General features: G+C 52.6%; 1 protein-coding gene across 3 annotated transcripts; it reads right to left on the bottom strand.

Annotated features, from left to right (window-relative positions):
* Positions 1-1,839: 1,839 nt before the first annotated feature.
* CSF3R (colony stimulating factor 3 receptor) lies at positions 1,840-19,141 on the bottom strand. Of its 3 annotated transcripts, XM_043461874.1 has the most exons (19): positions 18,935-19,141; positions 16,906-17,007; positions 15,585-15,639; positions 14,470-14,547; positions 13,681-13,764; positions 11,104-11,400; positions 9,851-9,974; positions 9,509-9,696; positions 8,554-8,723; positions 8,283-8,436; positions 8,111-8,190; positions 7,497-7,710; positions 5,147-5,335; positions 4,666-4,767; positions 3,952-4,098; positions 3,699-3,839; positions 3,361-3,454; positions 3,037-3,118; positions 1,840-2,619 (listed from the first exon to the last, which is right to left on the bottom strand). In XM_043461874.1, exons 5-19 carry the CDS (start codon positions 13,742-13,744, stop codon positions 2,140-2,142), a joined length of 2,526 nt encoding a protein of 841 aa, XP_043317809.1. In that variant the 5' UTR covers positions 13,745-13,764; positions 14,470-14,547; positions 15,585-15,639; positions 16,906-17,007; positions 18,935-19,141; the 3' UTR covers positions 1,840-2,139. The 3 variants fall into 3 exon arrangements, with proteins under 3 accessions (XP_043317809.1, XP_043317811.1, XP_043317810.1); XM_043461876.1 differs by lacking the exons at positions 13,681-13,764; positions 18,935-19,141 and adding an exon at positions 13,765-13,881 and having other exon boundaries at positions 16,906-17,162; XM_043461875.1 differs by lacking the exon at positions 18,935-19,141 and having other exon boundaries at positions 3,037-3,115; positions 16,906-17,162.
* Positions 19,142-19,434: the final 293 nt, after the last annotated feature.

Genomic DNA, 19,434 nt, shown 5'->3' with positions numbered 1-19,434 from the left:
TGAGGACCGAGATGATGGATTGGCAAGTAGGCCTCAGTGATGACGCGAAGTTGGGTCAAGGGGAGAGGTCTGGTTAGCTATAGCGCGAGACTGGAGGGGCTTGGTCGTTGCCTGGACCTGTTACTGGCGTGCGGTGTTGTATCAACTCTAATGCCACCTTTTCTTGATCATGCATCCTGCCCTTAATCCCACTCCAGTTTCCTGACGAGTTATCCTGGGGGCTTCCCGTGGGCCTGTCAGTGGTCTTCTTCCCCCGACATAGTATTTCCACCCCCTCTCCCCCGAGAGTGCAGGATGGGGCCCTGTAAGAACTGCCAGGTTTCAGCCTCTTCTCTGGCAGCATTGCAGCGTGGTGACTGAGGTCGGTGATTTTGGACACCTGGAATCCTAGCTCAGCTGTTTGCTGGCTGTGTCACTGTGGGCAAGTCACTCAACCTTTCTGGGCCCCAGTGTACTTACTCCATGATATGGGGGTGGTAATAAACAGTATCTTTATTTTAGGTTGTTAGAGGGTTAACTGAGACGGTTGTGTACAAAGCACCAGGAATATAGTAAGTATTCAAGAAATATTAGTTTTGATATTTGTGAAATGAGGGGTATAAGGACAAATGCCAGCCTCACAGGTGGCTAAGTGGTAAAGAATCTGCCTGCCAGTGCCAGAGTTGCAGGAGACAGATCCCCTGGAGGAGGAAATGACAACCCTCTCCAGTATTCTTGCCTGGAGAAGCCCATGGACAGAGGAGCCTGGTGGGCTATAGTCCATGGGGTTGCAAAGAGTCAGACATGACTGAGCCACTGAGCATGCAGACATGGACAAATGCCAATTAAAAGTAGGAAAAATATACCTTAATTTCCCCCAGTACAAAAAAGAGAACGACTCTCCTCCTCTTTGCTTTTCTTAAAGCATTTACTTTAGAATACATGTAACTGAATTCTTTTTCTGCCCTTTTGAGATGCGTGTAAATCTTTTTAAAAGCTAAATAGGCCTCTTGCCAGTTTTACCACTCAGGGATGTCTTTCTCAGGGACCCGAGAGTGGTCTGTTTGAAATGTAATCATTAAGAAAGACAGAGCCCCTGTCTCCCAGTTTCTGCGGGAGAGCTGGAGCTGGTCTCCAGCTCAAAGTTGCAAACCTCCCTCCTCTTATGAAGATATGAGAAATTTATTTTTCCCTTGAATAAAGGCAATTAGCAAACCCAGGTGGCGCCCCCATTTCCCAGCTGAATTTAGGATGACCCTGTGTGACAAATAGTGCTGTCAAGTCCTCTTGCTTGAGAACTAGTTATGGATTATCTTGAGAAAATATATGCAATGAGTTGTATCCGCTTCACTGTGTAAAAGTGTAAGACTTTTTTTCGTCTTTGCAAACTCTTGAGCTGCTTGCCCATGACATTCTGGTTTAATTCTCACCCAATTAAAATTTTTTTTCTTCCTTGTCTACCCTTGTGGACAGGTTTTCTAGGCTGGTGGGAGATTTTGTTTTTAATTATGTTTTCTTTACAGGGGTTACTTGTTTCCGAGGTCTGTTCGCCAAGTCCCCAGTTATCTGTGACTTCTTTGGTAACCATGGCCACTGTACCCTGGTGGTCATTATTCAGGTTTCCATCACTAGAATGGGAACTCATTGAGGATGGACTAAGCCTAGTCATTTTGGAACCCTGCTGCCAGCACAGTGCCTAGGTGCTAGGTGAGGGCTAGTTGAATGAAGGAATTAAAGAAAGAATAAATAAATGAACGGTTCTGAGGAGCACCCCACCCCCACAATAGCTCGGGCTCTGAAAAGAAAAAGAACAGAGATTCAGGCACACTCAAGAGTTGCTCAAAATCAAGCCAAACCAAATCAGACCATAAACCACTTTAAGAGACTGGAATTATAGGATTCAAGTACCAATTATAGGAAACAAAGGCTAGTGAGCAGGCTGGACCAAGCCTTGTCTGGCCTTTGAAGTGGGAGACCCGGCCCATGGAGATTGGGAAGATGGGGGAGGGATGCTAAGGGTCAAAGACAGGGGGAGGCTGGGAGCCTTTCTGCCTTTCCTGGAGCTGAGTGGTTTTTTAGTGATGGGCTTACTGGCATTCTCTTCTCTGGATAGCCCAGGCTTATCAAAGAGCAGGCCCAGGTGGGGAGTCCCAGGAAGCCCTAGAAGCCCCCAAGACCCTCCGCCCCACTGACCCGGAGTCCTTGTAGTAGAGGGAAGTCAAGCAGAGGTTCAAAGATACTGTCGTCCTCCGGATGTGGGACTAGGGGCTCTGGGGTCCCCAGGGGGCTGGTCTGGAACCAGAGGTTCTCGTAGGACTTGGGACTGGGGGTGAGGCCCTCCAAGAGGGGCTGAGTTGAGTCACAGCGGAGGTAGTGCCCAGGCCCTGGGCCTGTGGGGCTGCCTAGCACCTGCACATAAAGCACCTGGTCGCTGCTGCCAGACTGGGGCTGAGGCTGAGTGGAAGGTACTCTTGGGTCCCCCTGGAGCACATAGGCCTGGACAAGGGTGGAGAGGCTACCGGTCCCTGAGCCGTCATTGGACTCCCAGGGCCCTGGCTTTTTCTCTTCCTCCTCCAGCACTGTGATCTTGGTGATGGGTGGCATGCCGGGGTCCCGAAGGCTGGGCAGCTGGAAGATATCCTGACATAAAGACGTGTGGTGAGGGCCTGGTTCATTTCAGATGTCTGTCCCAGCCCCTGTCCCTTCCTGAATTGGGGTGGTGGTGGGGCATTCCTGCTGTTCCTTGCTGGAACTCAAATGATTACTCAGAGGATGCAAAGCATCTCATATGTGCCGGACACGTGCTATGTGCTGTTCAGACAGCCTGGTGACTCTCCCCAATGCTTCTGTGTGTGATTTGTCCCATTTCACAGTGAGGTGACTGAGGCTTTGAAATGGGTGGAGCTGGGATTCACACTCAGGTCTGCTTTGCTCTATAAAGAGGTGAAGTGATGGGAAGGCCTGAGTACTCATTCTTGGGGGAGTATCCCTTCACTTTGAGCCTGGGGTAGGAGCCTAACCCTCAAATCCATTTCCCTCTCCCTCCAGTGTTCTCACCTCTGCCGCGATGGTTGGCACCCAGGAACCCAGGCTGCTGTGGGCTGGGTCTGGGACACTTGGCCAGAGGGAATACTTCCTGCTGGAGAAGAGGGCAGGTGAAGGCTGGGTCAGCATGCCCTCCCGTCCTTCCAGCATTTCTCCCACCTGCTCCCAGCAGCAGAAGGGATGACCCCTTTGTGCAGAGAGGAGAAGGAGGGGGACCGGACTCCCAGACCTGAACCCTGTGGCCTGGCAAGTCTGAGAGGAGCCAGCCTTGCTCACTTGGGCCTTCAGTTTCCTTAGGCAGGGTTAACTGGTGTCAGGCCTCTCAGACGGACTCACCTGGGTCTGCAGCAGAACTGGGCAGCCCCACAGAGGCAGATGAGCAAGACCAGGAGGCCAAACAGGCCCAGGATGATGTGCAGCTCAGACTCCTCTGCGGTGAGGGGAAAGCCAGGAGAGGTAAGAGGGCATGCATGTGAGACTGAGCCTCCTCCCTCAGACTGGGCTCCAAGGGCAGGGCTGGGCCTCCTCCCTCAGACTGGGTTCCAAGGATAGTGCTGGGTCTCCCCCCTCAGATCAGAGGATCCAGGCAAGGCTTATCCAGTTTCACAATGGCAGTCGTCTGGGTTAGGCCCTCTCCCAACAGCCTTGTCTGGCAGACCCCATTCTCCCCTTACCTAGAGCCAAGGTCATCAGGGTGAGGATTGTACTGTTGGTGGCCCCCGCCTGGCTGGCGGCCATGAGGTGGACTTGGTACAAGCTGGAAGGCTCCAGGCCACGGAGGACAAAGCTATGGGTGGAGGCATTCAGGACAGTGGCTGGGAGTAGAGGAGAATCGTGAGCCTGGGCCTGGCTGCTGAACCTCCCCAAGGCCGCTCAGCACCCCCTCCCAGGCCTTCTGGGGCTGCGGGTCGCTGAGGATAGACTCACAGAAGGACTGGTCCTGAGTGTTGGTCCAGAAGATGGTGTAGTGGGTAAAGGGGCTCTTTCCCAGCTCAGGGGCCTCGGGCACCCACTCCAGCTGGGCCCATGTCTTGCCAATGTGCCTGAGATGCAACTCTGGGCCATGGGAGGGGGCTGCAGAAGAGAGGGATACAGGGGCTGATGGGGAGTGGTGTGGGGATGAGGGAGCCCAGTTGGACTTCTTGTGGTTCCCCAGACCCAAGAACTGGGATGGGGGGTGGGTGGTATAAGAAAGTGCAGGGGGACTCATATCCAAGCCGCGTTTTCCTAGGAACTTTCACTGAATCCCAGTGACTGCTAATAAGTGGCTGAGCTGGGATTTGAACCTGCTTTTCTTTGACTCTAAAGCCTTGCTTCTTGATTTCTGCCAGGCCTGGTTTTGTCTGGTTCACTATTTGATTTCTGCCACTCATGTGATACCTGACCAGTTTTTGCCAAACTTGCTCCCTGAATTCTGCTGAGCTTACTTCCCAGTTTCCATTACCCCATCACCTGAGTTCTTTCCAGCTGCAGGGGTCTAGTGTAAGCCAGGGGTAATCTTAGGATTGAGGGAGACCATTTTCTGGGCCAGAGGTAGGAGGGAAAGAAAAAGTTTTCTCCTAATTCCAGATTTTGGGGGGCCTAGACAGGCCTTGAGAGAGAGGAGGGGATTCTGAAAAAAAGACTTGGTGGCTAACGAACCCATCTCTTGGGAGTAGGCATAGACGTGCTGGGAGGGTCCCTTGGTGTCCTGGTACAGGGGGGTCACAGTGATCTCGTAGAGCTGAAAGGGCCTGATGTTCTCTGTAGAGAGAAAATGGGGTGGGCGCTCTGGTTAGGGGCCAGCCTCTGATGATGGCTGGGAGCTAACCTTAGATTTCAGGGGTAACCTGAGCCTCGTTCTTCAGGGCTGGCCTCTGCAGTCTCTTCTTCAGATCATTTGGTGGGGGTAAGGGGCAACACGTGGGGGAGAGAGAGCTGGAACGGTGGCAGAGTCAGGGCTAGAAAGAGAGGCTCCAGTTAGACTATAGGAAGAACTTCCAGATTCGGAGGACGTGAGATGAGAATGGTGCAGGAACAGGAAAGACCTGGCAATATACATCTTTAGGATGGTTCAGGCAGATAAAATGCTCCCCCTGCTCCCCGGCCCTGCCCACCTGCCCAGCCCCCAGGCCTGTCTTACCCTGCAGCAAGGTCCCTGCAATGCTTCCGTTATGCTCCATCCTCCAGGTCATAGGACTGCTGTTGGGGCTGGGGGGACTGAGGCCCCACTCAATCACATAGCCCTGAGGTGGAGGAATGGGGGGCTCCCAGCCCACCCAGAGGCTGTGAGGGTCTCGAGCAGTGGCATGCAGTCTGCCCAGGGGTGGGCCTGGAGATAGAGTACGAGACGATGATATGAAGATGAAAAGAAAGGCCCTAGAGCTAGAAACCTGGGTTCAAATCTGGCCTTTGTAACTTACAAGCTGGGTGACCTTGGGTAAGTCAACATCTGGGCCTCAGATTCCTCATCTGCAAGGTGGAAATGATGATAATGAAGTTGCTGCCGTGGAGGGTTGTGGTGCAGATTAAGTGAGACAGTACATGAAATAGGCCCTCTGTGGTGTTAGTGCTTGGTGATGATGAGAGCTCACCCTGTGTGGGTCTCTGTGTGTATTAATTCATTGAGTCTGCTAACAGTTCAACAAAAGTCTGTCTAGTCAAGGCTGTGGTTTTTCCAGTGGTCATGTATGGATGTGAGAGTTGGACTATAAAGAAAGCTGAGCACCGAAGAATTGATGTTTTTGAACTGTGGTGTTGGAGAAGACTCTTGAGAGTCCCTTGGACTGTAAGGAGATCCAACCAGTCCATCCTAAAGGAGATCAGTCCTGGGTGTTCATTGGAAGGACTGATGCTGAAGCTGAAACTCCAATAGTTTGGCCACCTGATGCGAAGAGCTGACTCATTGGGAAAGACCCTGATGCTGGGAAAGATTGAGGGCAGGAGGAGAAGGGGACGAGAGAGGGTAAGATGGTTGGATGGCATCACCGACTCGATGGACATGGGTTTGGGTGGACTCCGGGAGTTGGTGATGGACAGGGAGGCCTGGCGTGCTGCGGTTCATGGGGTCACAAACAGTCGGACACGACTGAGTGAGTGAACTGAACTGAACTGAACAGTCCCATTGAGGGCACTACTACTGTCCCCGTCTTAGCAATAAGAAAATGGAGACAGGGCTTCCTTGTAGGTCCAGTGGTTAAGAATCTGCCTTGCTATGCAAGGGATGCTCGTTCGATCCCTGGTCCAGGAAGATCCCTCATACTTCAGATCAGCTAAGTCCATGTGCCATAACTACTAAGCCTGTGCTCTAGAGCCCATGCTCTGCAACAAGAGAAACCACCGCAATGAGAAGCCTGTGCACTGCAACAAAGAGTAGCCCTAGCTCGCCGCAACTAGGGAAAGCCTGCATATAGCAACAAAGACCTACCATAGCCAAAAAATAATAAAAATTAAAAAAAAGAAAATGGAGACAGAGAGGTTAAGTGACTGGTCTAGGGTCACATAGCTGGGAAATGGGAATACTAGCTATTGTTATTGTGAATCTCACTTCATGAAGACCCATGTTCAGGGGCACCTGGGGTTTATAGTGACCGATCCCCTGAGAATGAACAGTTAAGTCAGGGACTATTTTTTTTTAATATTTATTTATTTGGCTGTGCTAGGTCATAGTTAGGAGAAGGCAATTGGCACCCCACTCCAGTACTCTTGCCTGGAAAATCCCATGGATGGAGGAGCCTGGTGGGCTGCAGTCCGTGGGGTCTCGAAGAGTCAGGTACGACTGAGCGACTTCACTTTCACTTTTCACTTTCATGCATTGGAGAAGGAAATGGCAACCCACTCCAGTGTTCTTGCCTGGAGGATCCCAGGGACAGGGGAGCCTCGTGGGCTGCTGTCTATGGGGTCGCACAGAGTCGGACACGACTGAAGCGACTTAGCAGCAGCAGCAGCAGCAGGTCATAGTTAAAGCATAGGGGCTCTTTGATCTTTGTTGCAGCTTGCAGGATCTTTAGTTCTGGCATGTGGGATCTAGTTCCCTGACCAGGGATCAAAGCTGGGCCCCCTGCATTGGGAGTGTGGAGTCTTAGCCACTGGTCTGCCAGGGAGGTCCCAGGGACTGTGTTTCAGCTGGAAGACTTTAGAACTTTGTCTCCCATTTCCTTGGCAGAATAGACTCTGTTTGTGTGTGTGCGTGTTTAGGCACTGCCACCAGCTTAACATGGTTCTGGCTAATGATAATAATAGTCGCTAACACGTATGGAACAGTTACTTTGTGTAGGCACATGTCTAAACTCATGTAATCTTCACAGCAATACTTTGAGTTAGACACTGTACCATTCCCATTTGCTAGATGAGTAAACGAGGCCAGGGAGGGTAAGTAACTTGCCCAGATCTCATTGCTAAGAAGTAACAGGATTAGATTTGAACCCAGGCAGCCTAGCCTCTGAATTTACATGCTTAACCACCATACTGTAGTAGCTATGGGCCCTCTTTACCTCTGCTTTCCAAGAAGACCACAGGGGTGGGGTGAGAGGAGCCAGCCGTGTTATAGGCCTGAAGGAGCACCTCCCGGGCTTCTGGAGGCAGCTGGAAGGTACAGTTCAGCTCTGTGGTGTCACAGAGGGTTGGCTCTGCCCCAGCCTGGTCTGAGGGTCTCCGGGAAACCAGGTAACCTTGGATCTGCCCGCTGTCTTCTTCCAGGGCTATTGGCTGTTAGTGGGCACAGGAGGAAAAAGATAAGGGGATGCCCGGCTCATCTTGAGTTGGGGAGAGCTTCTAGATGGAGCGCCCGTGTCCCCGGAACTGAGCCGCCCAGACTGGGAGTCAGTCCTCCTCTCTCCCTCCCTCCTTCCCCCCGTGCCAGGTCCTAGAAGGCAGGAGAGGATAAAGTAACTCAGTGTGAGCAGCAGGCCCCTAGCAAGGTGAGTCCTGCATCGCAGTCTCTGCAGAAGGGCACTGCCCAGCTTCCCAGTGCGCTCCCCAGCAAAGTGTGTGCGGCTCACGTACAGATGCATCCAAGCCTGCCAGCCCTGCTGGAGTCCAGAGCCCCAGCTTGCAGGGGTCTGTTTGAGTCTGAGGAGGTGGAGGGATGGCCTTCAGAGGGGGTTACCTTCCAGAACAGCTGCACGGCCACTGTCTGGGGGTCCAGCTGCCTTTGCCGCCACCACGTGTCCAGTCTGACGATGGGGGCTGAGGAGGGAGCAGGAGGGGAGGGTCAGGGAGGGCCCCGGAGGCCAGCCTGGGTCCTGATGGCTGCTCCCAGCCCCTCACCACCTGCTCACCCCGTTGTGCGGTGATCAGCTCCAGGCTGGGGCTCCATTCGCTCCAGTGGCCGGGCAGGGGCCAGCGGGTGCAGCGCATTTGCAGGGTGTAGGCTGTGGATGGGAGGAGCCCACAGAGCTCATACTCAGGGGTCCTGGCAGGCAGGGCGCTCACCTGGTGGAAGACAGGCATGGCTCTGAGCCTGAATCTCTATGCCCTTCGGGGCCAGCTCAGCTTACCCTCCCCTCAGCCACCCCCACCCCAGGCTCCTCAGGTTGCCCTCTGCCTCACCAGGTCCCATCTGGCTTCTCCAAGCCGAGGCTGGTGGCGCAGCTCACACTTCTGTTCTATGTACAGGCTTGGCTTCCAGGTCTCCCAGCGCAGCCTCAGGCAGCCTGGCTGGGGCGGGGCCACCCCAGGGCTGGGCTCCAGGGCCCACAGTGTGGGGGGCTCCAGTTTCACTGCAAGGAGAGGGGTTATCGCACACTTTCTCTGCTTCATCCTACAGGGCTCTGCCTTGGCTTCTGCTTGTCTCCCTTTCTGTGGGTCCCTTTCTTCTCTGGGTCTCCATTTGTGGGATCTCTATATCTTCCCGTCTCTCTCTGTGTCTCTTCATCTGTGTCATCCTGTTTCTGCAGGTCTGTCTCTGTCTAGGAGTCTGTTTCTCTCTCTGTTTCATACTCTTGCCCCAGGGCCTTTGCACTGGTTGTTCCCTCAGTCTGGAGCACTTACCTTCTGAATATACAGTGTCTTGCTCCCTCATTTCCTCCAAGGATCTTCTTAAATGTCATTTTCTCAGTGAGGCTTTCCCTGCCTGCCTTCTCCCCAGCTGTCCCTACCCCATCCCCTGCTTAATTTCTTCATCACACATACCGTTACCTGACATTTTATTATTCTTTGCCCACCAGAATGTAAGTGAGCAAAATTTCGGGGGCAAGATTCTTGCTGTTTTGTTTACTGCTGTATTCCCAGCCCCTAGAACAGTGCCTAGCGCAGAGTGGGTGCTTCAAGAAATTTGCTGAAAGAATGAATGAGTGTGTCTCCTTGCCTGTGTTTCTTCCACATCCCTGTACTCTGTCTCCATAGCTGTCTTCAGTTGAATCCCACTTTGTTTTTCTCCCTTCTCTTCCTGCAGGTCTTTCAGCATCTTTTTGTCCGTCTCTGGGTCTGTGTCTCCCTGCCTGTGCCTTTCTGAGTCTGCTCATGGTGGGGACCTCTTTCCTCCCCCACACCCAGCGTCACCCACCAACGTCCATGGGAGCAAGGCAGAGCTTCGGGGAAATGCTGGTCCCCAGTGCGTTCCTGGCCTGCACCCAGATGCTCATGTCCTGGTACAGCTGCAGGTGTCTGCGGGGGATGGAGCAGTGCCTCTGCCCGTCCTCAGGCACGCAGTCAGGGATGGAATCCTTCTGCGTCTGGCATTGGTCCTGGCTCCTGCCAATGGGCCAGGCTTGGATGTAAAGTGGGGGCAGAAAGCCAGGCTCCCTTCTCCTCCCCATCGCTGCCTTGGCTGTCCACCCCAACAGTCCTAACCAAGCTCTGTCCTAGGACCCAAAGTAATGGGACTGGCATAGGGACCCTTACTCACTTGAAGCTCTTCAGGGTGAAGCTGGTGGACAGGTGGGTGTCAGGGCCTGGCTCCCACTGGCAGATGAGGCTGTTGATTGTGAGGTTCATGATGCAGGATAGGTTGTGGGGTGCAATGGGAGGGTCTGTGGGTAGGGCGGAGAGAGTGAGGGCTTCAGGTAAGACCACTCAGAAAGCTCCCACTGGGACCAGTTGGGCATTTCCTTGCCCTGGGTCACGACTTTGTCTCCATGCAGGGTGCCCCAGAAGGGCAGCCCTGGGGTAAGCTAAGTTATCCACATGTACAGGGTCAAGTAAACAGAGCCTCCAACCCTCTCAACTTCAGCCTTTTTGACAGTAACAGTGTACTGTCTGGGTTTCCATCCTGGTTCTGCCACTCATTAGCAGTGTGATCTTGAGGTCACCTAATGGCTCCGTGCCTCAGTTTCCTCATCTGTAAAATGGGGGTAATGGTAATATACCTACCACCTAGGGTTATTATGAGAGCTGAGTGGCTTACTAGGTATACAGTGCTCAGAGCAGTGCCTGGCATATATGAGTGCTCTGTAAATCTTAACTTTCACTATTATTGATTCTTAAACAAGAAACTTGGTCTCTGTTTTTCATTATGAATTGGCTTGGCACAAATCCATCCTTCTCAGTTTGAGCAGAAGGCTGAGACTGGGGTTGGGATAGAATGTGGTAGCATGCCCACCTCATTGAGAATGTCCTCCCTGGAGACACCTTCCTGCGGCTGGGGAGTTGGGCTCACCCGGCAGCCATATGGAGTAGTGGTTACTAGACTGGTTTTCGAGCCACACTGCTTGATAAAAATCTTGATTCCATCCTTATTAATTTGTGACCTCTAGCATGCCACTTTGCTAATGGTAAGGAACCCACCTGCCAATGCAGGAGACATAAGAGACATGGGTTTGCTCTCTGGGTCAGGAAGATCCCCTGGAGAAGGAAATGGCTACCCACTCCAGTATTCTTGCCTGGAAAATTCCATGGACAGAGCAGACTACAGTTCATAGGGGCGCAAAGAGTTGGACACAACTGAGCAACTAACACACACACAGCATGCCACTTGCCCTCCCTGAGCCTCAGTTTCTTCATCTGTGAAATGGGGCTACATAGTACTACCCACTCATAAGGAAGATGTGATATCATGCTTATAAAGTACTTATTGAGCAAGAGCTCAAGAAAGAATAGCTCTTATTAGTATTGGCAGGAGGGCATTGGAGGCGGAGTGAGGGGATGGCCGCAGGGACTCACAGCCCGCCTGCAGCTCAGCCTGGTCCAGGATCTGCAGGCTGTTGCCCCAGTGTAGGCAGCAGGAGAGAAGGACCCGAGAGAGGTTGAGGTGGGGCAAGGTGATGGTGGACTGCAGGGTCCCGTTCGGCAGGTGCTGCTGCCTCTGCCTGGGGTGAAGCTCTGGTTCCAGTTTCCATACAATCCGCCATTCGGTGACCAGGTGGCTGCAGTTCTGGTTGATGATGCAGGAGGCCATGACTTGATCTCCCAGGCGGACGATGGGGGCTGAGAGGAGGATATGCCCACACTGCTCCAGGCCTGGGGTGGAAGAGCATGGGCCGGAAGTGACTCCTCTGTCTGGCAGAGCGGGGCTCCTAGACTCAGTACTCCTAGACTCAGTGCCTTTACCTTCTTGCTTTACCCTCCAAGATTCAGAGGGGGCAGGTGCTGGAATGGCAAGGATATGTGCAGAGATTGGGAGAGGCTCTTGGGTTGAGATGGAGATAGTGGTGTGGGGGTAAATGTTTATCAACCTGCTATACAGAGAGAAATGGGTCCTGGCTTGTAGCCTGGGCTGCTTTCCCTGGTGTAAATATTCCCACCGTGACTGATTTCAAGCTACCAGGCTGACATCACTGAATGTGAACTTGGGAAGAGAGGTACACAATCAGTGCTTGCAAGCCAACACCAGCACGCCACCAGATGGAGACCAGGCCCCGCCCCAACAATGGTGAAACAATGGTTAGAATGATAAGAAGCCCGCAGCCACAGCAATCTTTCCAGAATTCATATCTGATTGTTACTCCATCTTGACCACAGCACTTCAATGGCATGTTATTCCTCTGAAAAGCAGTATGCTGTGATGGATAAGAGTGTGGATGTTGGAACTAGACTGCCTAGGTTTAGAGCCTGGTTCTATTGCTTAGTAATTTTGTGACCTTGATGTTACCCAGACTTTCTGTGCCCTGGTTTTCTCATCTGTGACATGAAGATAAAAAAGCCCTTAACTTAGTGACGTTGGGAGGATTAGATGTGAGAATATGCGTAAGGCACTCAGAACAGTGCCTGGCATGTAAGTATTTGCTGCTATGATTAGGTTAAAGACTCAGATCCTTCTCACAGCCCTAGACCCAGATCCTTCTCACGACCCTCGTGGCCTGGCCCCTGCCTAACCCTCCCGGTTCCAGCCCAGACCATTGCCTCTCAGCTCCAGTCCCTCCAGCCTACATGCTATTTTCTGAAAATGCCACGCTCCCTCCAGTCTCCCGATCTTCGTACCTGTTGGTCCTTTTGGAGGTGCGCCTTTTCCTTTCTGCCACCCCTCTTTCACCTGGTTGACATTCAGGCATCTTGCGAGGAACCAGACCAGTGAGACCAATCTGACCAATCAGACCATGCCAGGCCCCCTGAACTTTCCCAAAGCTCATATTATCCTTCGTAATTATAGAGTCATGTAATGATTTGCTACTCTGTGCCCCCAGCTAGACCATAGGTTCTGCGAGGCCAGGACCCCTGGCTGTTTTGCTCACTGCTGCATTCCCAGAGCCTAGCACTGAGCAGGCCCTTGGTGAATGTGTCTGGAATAAATGAACAAGCACTGGACCTTGCCCACAATGCCTCTCTCCTCTCCCAGCTGTTCTGCAGCCCATTTTGCTGATGGGGATGCTGAGGCCCCAAGAGGAGGAGCAATTTGTTCTTGGTCACAGAGCAAGTTTATAGGGCTCCTATCGCATCACAGACTCAGAATTTCAGACCAGAAGGACTCTTGCCAACTGTTTACTTCAAAACTCCACCAAGTCCTCTCCCACAGGGCTAGGATGATCTGTTTTTGTATGGCCTACCAGCTGAGAACACTTTTTATATTTCTAGAGGGTGAAAAACCAAACCAAACAACAAATAAGCAAAAACATGCCACAGAGACTGTATGTGGCCTGCAAAGCTGAAAATTACATCAAAGTTTGCTGACCCCTGCTGTGCCTGGGCTTGCATACTCCCAGAGATGGGAGGCTCCGCACCTCTTAAGATAGTCTCCATAGTACGGAGAGCTCTGCCTGGGATTCATTTAAAAAAAAAAATTATTATTATTTTTTTGTCTGCACCACGTGGCACGTAGGATCTTAGTTCCATGACCAGGAATTGAACCTGTGCCCCCTGCAGTGCAAGTACGGAGTCCTAACCTCTGGGGACTCCGCCAGGGAACCCAGGGAAGTCCTGGAGATTCTTTGCTTCAGGATTAAAGCTGCCTTCTCACGGCTTCTGCCCTGATCCCTCTACTGCCCATGAAGCCTGCACAGGACTCAGAGGTTTCTTCTGACAACCTGGTAGAGATTTGCGGATAAGACCTGGGTCTCTTGCACCTTCCCCGGGCCGGCTAGCCCAGGTCCCCTCACCTTTCCCCAGAGGTGGTGGTTTGCCTACAGAGGTCTGTGCGTGGGAGCCCAGCTGCCCCGCATCTGTGGTCCAGTGGATTCTTTGGGGATTCTCTGGGAACCCCAGGAGCACTGTGACAGTTCAGGGAAATGACTCCCTCCTCCACCCCCAGCGTCTCTCCCAGTGATCCCTCCACCCCATGGCACCCTCACCCCTGACCACACTCACTTCTGGGGAGCAGCAGGATGATCAGAGCAGCTCCCACCAGGCTCCAGGCTCCCAGCCCCACCATCGTGCCAGCTTGGTCCTCACCTGGAGGCAGAGGGGGTGGTGAAGGTCATGGGCTTTGGAGTCAGAGCTGAGCTTAGTCCTTGCTCTACTACAGTGTGGCTTCAGCCAGGTTACTTGACCTCTCTGAGCCTGGTTGCTCTGCAAAATGAAGGTAACAAAAACCTATACTGCATAGGGTTTGGGGAGGGAGACCCAAAATGATGCAAGTCAAGGGCATCGCACAGTGCCTGGCACATAGGAAATGACTCTTAAATGACTGTTATTATTATCCGTGCCTTTAAGGAGAGAGGAGAGAAGGGAGCCACAGGGAACAACATTCTTCCCATTCCCTTCTGTTTTAGCTGGTCTCCCTGACCCCAAACTGCTGAAAGCAGAGCCTGAGATGAAAGCTTGCCTGCAGGTAGTTTATTGGGGAAGACTCCAGGAACAGAGTAAGGGAGTGGGGAGAATGAAATGGGTAAGAAGGAAAGCCAACACAAGGGTGAGTCATCAAACTGGGGACAGCTGGGGCTCGATCCTGCTGGAATCTTGCAAGGAGCCATGTTGAACTTGCCTCAGAACTTGGCTGGCAGAGAGGATGGCAACATTGTCCACCAGTTCCTGCCCCCTGTTGGTCAAGGGCTGTCCTTGGGGTATTAACTCCCTGGCACATATCACATTGCACATGTCTGAGTACCAGGTAGGTCCTCCAAGATGAACCATGCTCAAAGAGTCAGAGATACTCACTGCCTGGCAGAAAGGGACAGCTCCACGGAACAGCTGAGGACAGGTTACACCTTGAAAAGCTGGCTTCCACAGCAATGCCTAAAGGAAAGGGTGGGTTGAGAGGATATCCCAATTCTGGGCACAGACCTCTAGAGGCCTTCTGGGACCAGATATCCTGTGGTCATGGCGACAGTGCCCAGATGGAGGGAGCATTAGTTCATTAGTCTCAGGAAGTAAGCAAAGGTTTCTATTGCTGGGGTGGCTTCCAGCCTTTCCACTCTGCTCCCCCTGGGGTCTTGGGGCCAGACACCTGGTCCTCCAGCACTAACTGATGCTCTGGATGGCAGATCAGTGGGAATCACTGACAAGCTTTTGCATGTACATACGTGAACACATACATGTATGTTGTGTCCCAACCGATCCCCTGTGCTCAGAAAAAATTAAACTTCTTTCCCTCCAAGACAGAGGCGTGAATAAGAACTGCAGATACCCAAAGCTATTTCTGCCTGCAGGAGTCCTTATATGTTGCAGTATCAGGATACCAGGTGAATGCTAGCCCCTATGTCATCTTTTTGCAAATCAGGAAAAAAGCACCCCTTCCTCTGGACAAATGCAGCTCCACACAAGGACCTGGCAACTACAGAGCAGGCTGGATTTCAGCCTCTACTTTCTGGGCAGCTTTGCACAGTGAGAAACCCGCACAATTGTTCAGAGGACCCCAGTCTACCAATTAGTGGTTGGCAGCCTTGTTCCTACGGCATCCAGTTTGACTATCCACTAACACACACTTGTTGGGGAAGATTTAGCCTCCTTGGCTCAGATTTTGGGACACTGGTGCCCGTCCCTATGTATTTTTGATCATATCCCAGCCCTACTGCCCAGTGAGGTACCACTTCATCCCTCTCCACTGGCTCCCAGTGGGCAACCCAACCCCAAATCCCAAGGGCCCAGGCATCTTCTCCTTGGGTCGCCAGGGGTTGGCACATTTGGCATCAGTCCCTGGTCACCCATGGCAGCCTTGGAGGTTCCCCACCCCAGCCGAGAGGGATCTGGGACCAGGTGGAGCATGGCGTCACTTTCTGGGGGCCCAGCTTTGAGTCAGACCACCTGGTCTGAACCCCAGGTCCACCACTTACCAGCTTGGCGACCTTGGGCAGATTATTCCACCTTTCTGAGCCTCAGTTACCCCATCTGTGAAGGAAGGATAACAATAGCTCCTGCATCTCCGGGTCGGGGTGAGGATGAAATGAGATGGTCTGTGATAAAGGCACTTAGCGTGGAGCTTGCATAGAGGAAGCTGTCCATAAGCATGTTATTTTCATGCGGACACCACCTCATGGACTCAGCATGCTTTAGTACCTCTCTCCCCTGCTTACCTACTATGTGGTCTCTGCCTCCTAGGATTGCCACCTTGCTTTCGTCTGTGTCACATTTCATGTTTCAAAGCCCCGTTCTGGGTTCCCTGTTCCTTGGCCCCCCCGTCTCCCCCTTTGCTTCCAGCCATCCCATCTCACTGTCTGGACTCTGGAGTCCCAGCACGCTGTGTTGTCCCCTGGGGTCACTGCATTACCAACCCCTGCCCCCCACCACCTTTCTGTTTTCCTCTCCTTTCCATCCCATCACACTCAGCCTTCCCTCTTCCCCCTTCTCCAGTTCACGCCTCTGTCTCCCCTGTTCTTTCTACTCCCCTTCACGTGAAGATTCTTTCCTTGGGAAGAGGGTTGGGGAGAGGAGGGGGCTGGGACAAAGCAAAGGGAGAGGACTTCCTAGATGTGGTTCAGACAGAGAAAGATGGGTGGAAAAAGTAGGAAAGTGGGATACACAAGCCAAAATGCTGGAGAGAGATCACAGAGAGAAAGACTGAGGCGGGAGAGAGAAAGGAGCCTGAGACAAGGGATGGTGATACTCAGGACGGAGGCACTCGGAGGCTGAGAAGAAAAGAGATACTCAAGAGAGTTTAAGACTCAAGAGACAAAGGGACCCTTGAGAGACAAAAAGAGGCACAGAGAGACTCTGAGACAGACAGAGAGGAGCTCAGAGCCAAGGCAAGCCAGAGAGGGGCTGAGGAGGAAAGAGAGAAATTTACATGGAGTGGAATTTACCTGGAGACTGGAAGCAGTTAAGGCATAGGTTGTGAGAGAGACTTGGAGGCAAATAATGAGTATAACCTTCCCTGAATCCAGCCCTTTCTTGAGCCCAGCTCAGTGTCCCAGAGAGTTATTTATCTGTCTGTGACTTCCCAAATGCAGCACCCACCCCCCAAAAAAGTATGGGCACCTTTGGAAAAGAGACTCAGTGTTGAGGGCTCCTGGTTCCCAGGGGTAAATTCTTAAGGCTGGAGTGCTGGTCCAAGGTCACCAAGGGGCGTGTGCCCTTGGCAGAGCGGAGGGAGTGGACCTGAGACTCCAGGGCCCCATCATGCCCAGGCCCAGTCCTCCCAGGGGCTCCCCTACTCACCCTGGAGCCTGCGGCCGGCCGGGCGCCCGGCCTCCCCGTCTCTGCTCTCCTCTTCAAGGCAAGTTCCTGAAAACAGCCGCAGCCGGGCTTCTGTCCCCAACCCTGTCGTTAATGGCTCCGTCTCTGACAGGCGCAGGGGCTGCCGATTGCAACACCTGCCCAGCTCCTTCCCTCCCTTGCATTGTGGACGCGGGCGCGGGCACCCCCTTCCTCCCAGGAAGGAGCCTGGGAGGGAAGCCTGCGAGGCCTGGGCAGCCTTCCTGCCTCGGGGGTCTTAAAGGGGCTGAGGGATGTGGCAATGTTGTCCCCCACCTCTGCCTCCGGATTTCCTGACTCAAAGCTTTGAGGCTGGCAGGGCCCGGGCTCCAACCCGCCTGGGTGCCATTCCCGTGCCCCCCCTGCCCTGGGGGAGCATCCCTTGGAGATAGACCCTGGCTCGAAGGTTCGCTCAGCCCTAAGCCTCTTTTTGGCACTGACTTTGGGGCCCTGATCCTCCCAATATTCAGGGGGCGGCCTCCAAGGTTACAGGGAATTCTGGAACACAGTACCTTCCTCCCCGCTCCCTCTGCATGTTCCCCGCTGCTGCCCGAAGGCCTTGCAGACAGAGAAATACAGACTCTGGGGAAAAATACAGACTCTGGGGACAAGGCAGGGGCCACTCATGAGGCTCCGGTCTTCATAGACTCACGAGACATTAATAATCACTGTTCACTCACAGTGATTCTGCCAAACTGAATGTTTTTTCATTGAGTGAAACAGACTACATTTTATGTCTTTCATGGTCTGTATCCATGAATACCCTGCAGCTGTTTACGAATAATTTTCTGTGCATTTTTCTGAAGAGGGTTCAGACTGTTCACAGTTTCTTGGATTTATGACTCAATAAAGATTAGGTACTAACACACTAATGGAGTGTCCACAGCATATGACACGTTTTAGGAAAAGTGAGCTTCTGAGTCTGTTGCGAGGGGGCAGACTTGGGCTCCGGTTCTGGTTCCAGTTCAAAATATCCAACTGTCGGCAGCTACCTCTCTGAAGCGCCCCATAGGATCCACATGCTTAGCAAATCCCATCGACTCTTCTCTCAAAGTATTAGAACCAGAATCCTGAGTAGATAGGTATTCACTGTAAAGTTCAATTTGGCCATATGTTTGGATATTTTCCTGATGAAAAGTTGGAAAATATAAATATCACTTAAACCAATAGCAGCCAGCTCTAAGCCATCCTTTCTCTTACCTGGATCACTGCAATGGTCCCCCCTTCCCCTCCTCCTTCCATTCATCCTTGTCCTGACCCGTACCCCCACCCATCTATTGTTCCTTCAGCAGCCGGTGTGATGCTGATCAAACAGAAGTCAATTCATGTCATCCTCTGCGCCAACTCCCAGGGCTCTCATCTCACTCAAAGTCAAAGCCTTTTCAACGACCCACAAAGCCCTTTTCAACCAGGGGTTCCCTCTGGCCCTTCTCCTGTGATTATTCTCCCACTTGCTGCTCTGTTCCAGCCATTCTGTTGTACTTTTTAGGCTCCCTCCTGCCTCAGGGCCTTTGTACTTGCTGTTTCCTCTGCCTGGACTAATTTCCCCCAGATAACTAAATGGGTCACTCCCTCCCCTCCATTTGAGCACAGAGTGACTGCTCAAATGTCACTTTCTCATTGAGGCCCTTGCTGACCACCCTTTAAAAATTGCAACCACCCCTCACTCCCTAGCTCTCTTTCCCCTTTAATATTACCTCTTCACCGTCTGACACTGGCTGTCCCTATCCCCTAGAATGGAAGTTCCATGAGAGCAAGAGTTTTAGTCTGTGTTGCTTAAAAACATATCTCCAGGGTCTTCAATCCATCTTTCACGTGATGAGCCCTCAATACAGGTTTGTTGAATGAATGATTGAGTGGATGCACCTTCCCTCCACTTCACCAAACCTGTTCCCAATCCCTGCATACCTCATCTTGTTAAATGACACCACCCCAAATCCCCCAACCCAGGGACCCGGGAGTCATTCTTCACACCCCTCCCCCACACCCTCACCTCCAGTTAGTTCCTAATGAAGGACAGTGGGCTCTTTGTTCATCATTCAAAAAGCGTGTTCCTCGAGCAGGCGCAGGGGCGTGATGGTGCCTTGATGGAGCTCTCAGGCTCGTTAAGAGCTGTGAAATCCATCTCCTCTCCCTATCTTTGTCGCATCTCTCCAGCCTTCACTTTGGTACCCTGCCGCCTCCCTGCCGGCCCGATATCCTGTCACTTCTGGCTGCCTGAGTCTTGTCTGCCCCGAGCATTGCTCCAGGCTGGGTTGGGTGCACCCCACCCCTTGGTGATCTTATAATGCGGCAGTGGCTGCTGGCAGCCTGCCTCCTCCTCGACTGTGCACTCCTTGAGGGCAGAAACCACTTCTCCTCTCTGCCTCCAGCCTCAGCCCCAGGCACACAGAGAATTCTCAGCAGGTCTACTGGGCTGCGGACTCCTGGTGAAGCTGTTTACCTCTCCAAGCCTCAGTTTCCTTATCTGCCACAGGGATAATAACTCTTCCC

This window comes from Cervus canadensis, chromosome 2 (genome assembly GCF_019320065.1).
Source record: "Cervus canadensis isolate Bull #8, Minnesota chromosome 2, ASM1932006v1, whole genome shotgun sequence".
In the NCBI taxonomy this organism is placed as follows: Eukaryota; Metazoa; Chordata; class Mammalia; order Artiodactyla; family Cervidae; genus Cervus; species Cervus canadensis.
Note: the sequence above shows the minus strand (reverse complement) of the source record. Positions and strands in the feature narration are given on the sequence as shown.